The sequence below is a fragment of the Triticum dicoccoides genome, chromosome 2B (genome assembly GCF_002162155.2).
Source record: "Triticum dicoccoides isolate Atlit2015 ecotype Zavitan chromosome 2B, WEW_v2.0, whole genome shotgun sequence".
In the NCBI taxonomy this organism is placed as follows: Eukaryota; Viridiplantae; Streptophyta; class Magnoliopsida; order Poales; family Poaceae; genus Triticum; species Triticum dicoccoides.
Genome location: NC_041383.1, coordinates 102526002 through 102531350, shown reverse-complemented (window position 1 = coordinate 102531350; position 5349 = coordinate 102526002). Strand labels below are relative to the sequence as shown.

Here is a 5349-nt window from a genome sequence, read left to right as displayed (position 1 = left end):
GTTTGTCATTTCATCAATCAGAATTGCTGCAGTGTTTCCTCTTCAGTTTGCAGCCTTGTGCTGGCGCATGCGCTCACATGAATATCCACGACTTAAGACTTAATACGCTTAGCGTGGTGCCGCCTCCGTTATCTTTAACCAATTCTTTTATTCATTTTTTCGATTTTGTTTTCCACTGGGTGGGTGCCCTGGTTGTTTGTGCAAGCAAAAAAAGAAAAAAAAATCATGCTAAAGAACGTCTTGTCACCACGGTATGCTGAATCGCTGCTCCATTGCTTCCACTAGTTCTTTGCCTCCGGTGTTGCTTCTGAGGCGATCATTGATGTGCCGCAACATCATGTTTATTGCTTTCTCAAGCGCATCTTTCATGTCGGCGGGATGCAGAATGCCACTTTCATAAGCAACAGTAAGCTCCTCCATGCTAAAGAACGTCGCACCACAATTCCCTTCCTTCCGAACCACCTCGAATTTTCCAAACCAAGGGAAGATTATACATTTTATGTACTCGAAGCAAGGGTTGCCTTTTGTAACCTTTGGAGGGCAGAAGGCTTTCTTGATTTTACAGCCGACATTTTCCTCATCGTCTTCCATGAAGATGGCCCATCTGGGATCATTCCATGCCTCATGTTCTGGGTACTCGAGCAAATTTGGCGGCAGTGTGGAACAGGGCAACCGGTCCATCTTTCATCTGCAGGCGGTTGCGGTATCGTCTCGCTAACATGTGGGCAACACGCTGATCCACGTCGAGCAGCCATATGTCCGCCTTGTGGTGAAACAGCACTATGCCGGCACACTGTAAGCAAGGATGGAATATCTCGGCAGGAGTGGAATCCCTAAACAGGTAGGGATCTAAGCTCCCATGGCCCCTTGTATCATCCGTGCGATGAACGCGGAGCGATTTTTTTATTCTTTTCGTATCGCTTTTTCTGCCGACATCCATGACAAGCGGCCAGAATTCGTCTGCGTTGCAGCTTATTTGATCCGACAGACACACGAGCTCGACCCTATCGAGGTCCGTGCCGGCTGCTCTCCACATCTCAATGTTGTATAGGCCAACATCACGCACTTTGCTCAGATCGCCACCGACCTTGCCGTCGATGTCATGGTCCATCCGAGCTAACCAATCCGCCATCAGAATTTTGACTTGGCAGCCAGCCTCAATCATCTTGTTGACGTTGATCGCCATCGAGATACCCTGGGTTACATGCATTTGCGGGGAAGGATCGCACCAGGCGTAGCAGACGGGGACTTTCCCCCTTGAGTGCAGATCCCTTAAGAGCATCCTGAGCTCGTGCCGCTTGACGCAGTCCCCGATGCTCCTTAGCGTTGCAAGCCTTTGATCAAAGCTTCCGCCATCGGCTGTAGAATCACCAGCTGAATTCTCTGCAGTTGAAAAACTACGCGGAATGGCCCAGTTTGGTTCGAAGATGCTGAAGGGAGGAGATCCTCTCCTGTTATTTTGCAGCGGCTGGAAACCATCGGCAGGTGATGACCGCCGATGAAAGTGACCAAGCTGATGTCGCATGTAGGAACCCCGGCTAAGCCCGGGGCCCGACGGAACTCATAGGAACTCCCCCGCGTCGTCCTCCCCCTAGGGTGACTCGGGTGGCCAGAAACCTAGCCGCCGCCGCCGCAAACTCCCTCCTCCTCTCCCTCCGCCGCTGTCGAAAGACGCCGCCGGGCTAAGCCTGGGGCCCGACGGCGGTGGCGGGGGATCTCCTCTCTCGCGCGTCTTCGGGGTGGGGCGGACCCCAAGGCGTGTGGTGGCACGACCGATCTGGGATCTGCGGCGCGGCGGATGGCTGCAGGCGGCGGGAGGCCGGCCCGTCCTCGGACGGCGACGGCTTGGCGCGGCGGAGGCCAGGGTTGTGGGCGCTGCGGATGGCCCTTCGGACGGCGGCGGCGGCTGCGGTCGGCGACGGCCGGCTTGGCTGCGGTGGCGTGCATGCCGCCTTTAAATCGGCGACGACGGCGTGGAGGGCCTGGTGGTTTCGTCGGCGGCACCTCCGATCAGATCTGTTCTGACCGATGCAGCCGACGGTGGTGGTCATCTCTTCCGTCAGAGGTGGTCGGCCTGAGACTGGGTGTTCGGATCTCGGGATCCGTTATCTGGCACCATCTGCGTGTCAGGAAGACGTAGTTGCCAGTGAAAACCGAGCCGACGACGGGCGATGGCGGCGTTCCACGTCGTTACCTTGATGAAGGCATCGTCATGTGACTACCGTCGACCCACTTGTATTGCTCCGGGGGAAACCCTAGGATCTGGTGTTCCAGACCGGACAATGGCGGCACTACGGTGTCGTTTCTCTCTTGGGAGCATCGTTTTGTGGAGCAGCTTCGTCTTGCATGGAGCTTCGGTGGAGATGTCAAGTCATGCCTGGCCGACAAGTGCTACGCTTGGTCATGCCTGGTCGGCAGGTGCTACGCACGACAGATCCTCCAAGGGCTTCAAGCTGTGTCGGCTGGTGGTACTTGGCAGCATGGCGCTGAGGTGTATCAGTGGCGATCGCGATGTGTTCAGCTGTTTGCGCGCAGGGAGGAGGTGTCGTTGGGCGCCGTGGTGGCGTCGACGATAGTTGGATCGAGCAAGGTTGATGCATCAGTACAATTCTGAAGATGAAGCGGTGTCAGTTGGCGGCGGTTGCCTCTGAGAGCACGCCGGACCAGTGTGTGCCCCAGACCCGGAAGTGGCAAGGTTGGGGTCTCAGGTCTTAGGGCATCTCCACTAGAGCCCCCAGGACGCCCCCCAGACCGCTTTTTGGCCGCCGGCAATAAAAAATGCTCCCAGCCACACCCCCAAAGACTTGTTTTGCGCCGGATTTATCCAAAAACACGGCCGGCGATATCAGGCGAATCCCAACAACCCGAGGGGCAGCTGGGGACGCCGGCACTCACTTTTGCATGCAAATGGTCCACCAGTCAGTGTCTCCAACTGCCTTTATCTTCTCCAGGCCCACCCACGTGCGAGCCACACTCCCTCTCTCTCCTCTCCAGCCCACACTCCCTCTCTCCTCGGCGACTTCTAGGCTCGGAGGCTGGAGCTCGCCGTGCGTGGACGGGACGGGCGAGGACGGGGTGGGCGCTGGCCGTCTCCCGCAGCACCTCCTCCAAGCGTCGGCGATGCAGCAGCGCAAGGCACACCGGCCGCGCGTCGGCGATGCAGCAGCGCAAGGCGCCCAAGGCGTGCGCAGAGGGCGTCACGGAGCAGGAGGCGTCGCCGGCGGCCGTGCTGCCGAGGACCGCCACGGAGCGCGACTTGCTGGAGGCGGAGGAGGCTCCGGCCCAGTGCTCTATGACGTCGCGAAAGAAGAACAAGAAGAGGCCGGGCGCCGGTGAGAGGCGGTGCACGCCGGTGGTCAGCCAGTTCGAGCCCACCGCCTGCCACTACTGCTCGCCGCACGCCTCGCCCTGGCTGCCGCGTGCCGTCGTCACGCCTCCTTCCCCGCTTGCCGCCCTGCGCCTGCCTTCCTCCCCGCTCGCCGCCTCCCGCCACCGCAGGACTCCACATCGCCATGGTGCCAAGGCTGGAGCGCGGCGGCAGCGGGTTCCAGCTCCCCAACTCCGAGCAGGAGAACTCCCTCTTCCTCCGTGCTCTCATCTCCGTCGTGTCCGGGGACACCGCGGCCCCCGCCCTGCGCCCGGAGCTGTCGACGCCGCCTTTTGCTCCCGCTCCCGCTCCGGCGCTTGCGGCTGCTGCGTGCGCCAGGTGCGGCGTGGACGGGTGCCTCGGCTGCGAGTTTGTCGATGCGGCCGCGGCGGCGACCGGGTCGAGCAGCGAGGGGGAGGAGTGCTCGGCCACGAGCCTCGTGAAGAACGGCGACGTGGGCAAGCGGGGGGCTGGCGGTGGCGGGAGCAAGTTCAGGGGCGTGCTCCTCCGCTGGCTGGAGGTCGTCGACGCCGCCGCGGTCAAGGTGCTCGACGAAATGCCGCTCCGTTTGTGAGGAGTCCAACACTGCTCGTGGGGAGGCAACGAGTGGAAAATTTTGGCCCCCCAGGCCAAAGTTCTCGCCGGCAGCCCCCCAGGAGGCGAAAAAAACGCCTCCTGGGGAGGCAAACGGCTGGAGATGCCCTTAGATGTTAGGCTTGGCTGCGATGTCTGTTGGGTATTAGGCCCAGGCTATCTGCGCTCCTTCATCGACTGGATAGGTGTAGCAACAGTTTGTTGCAAGTCCTGTGAGAATAATTAATAAAGTGACCGTATGCATCGCCCAGAAGTAGAGGCCGGAGGTCATCCTTTTTTTCTAAAAAAAAAAAGGAACCCCGGCTAAGCGCGGTGGATGGTTTGACGAACATACCTCGCGGCACCTTACATAGCGCCCGCCGTAACATTGTTTTTCCACACAAACGCTCTCTGGGACTGGACAGTGATGCTAAGCCGACGGCAGGGCGAAGCCTCGCCTGAAAATCCGATCCGATCGGCACGACCAGCCGCCGCCCCAGTGACTTGCTCCCCAAGAGAAAAATGATATTAATACGATTGGATGCACCGAACATGGTAGGCCAGATTGGCTGCCCCATCCGGACTGAATGTTGTCGACCCGTCGATGATAATTCCACGACGGGCTTCAGCTGACACGTGTGCGGCATTTCCAGGGAGCGGCTATACATCGCTGCTTGTACAATTTTTTTAATACTTCATAAATCTTTTTTATATACATTTAACATTTTCCAAATACTTGATTAATATTTTTCAAATACTTATTCAACATTGTTTTCAAATGCTTGATTAACATGTTTATTTACACGATAAAACAATTTTGCATTTTTTAATAAATGGACAACATTTCTTCCTATACACATTTAACAATTCCAAATGCTTGATTAACATTTTTTGAATACTTGTTCAACATTTCTTCAAATGCTAGATTAACAATTGAAATTTCAGAATTTTTTAATACATCATCAGTATTTTTTCTATATATATTTAACGTTTCCAAATGCATCTTTAACATCTTTGAAATAAATTTTAAATACTTTTTAAAATGCTCAATTAAATTTTTTGCATACATGACTAACAAATTCATCATTTTTAATACATTGGCAAAATTGTTTTTGTACACATTTAACAATTTTCAAATTCTTGATTAATATTTTTCAAATACTTGTTCAACATTTTTTGAAATGCTTGATTAACATTTTATATTTATATGATAAAAAAGTCATCATTTTTTAATACATCGTCACATTTTTCTATACGAATTTAAAATTTTCAAATGGTTGATTTTTTAAAATACTTGTACAAATGTGTTCCAAATGATTCATTAACATTTTTTGAATACATAATCAATTTTTAATACATTTTTCGCATACGTGACGAACATTTTCTCTACATATAACATTTTTATATGC

General features: G+C 54.1%; 1 protein-coding gene and 1 pseudogene across 1 annotated transcript; one reads left to right on the top strand and one right to left on the bottom strand.

Moving 5' to 3' along the window:
- Window positions 1–243: 243 nt before the first annotated feature.
- Window positions 244–1525, bottom strand: LOC119360584 (annotated as a pseudogene).
- Window positions 1526–3512: 1987 nt separating this feature from the next.
- On the top strand, window positions 3513–3941 carry LOC119360583 (ethylene-responsive transcription factor ERF109-like). The gene has a single exon (XM_037626156.1). The coding sequence runs from the start codon at window positions 3513–3515 to the stop codon at window positions 3939–3941; it is 429 nt and encodes a 142-aa protein (XP_037482053.1).
- The last annotated feature ends 1408 nt before the right edge of the window (window positions 3942–5349 follow it).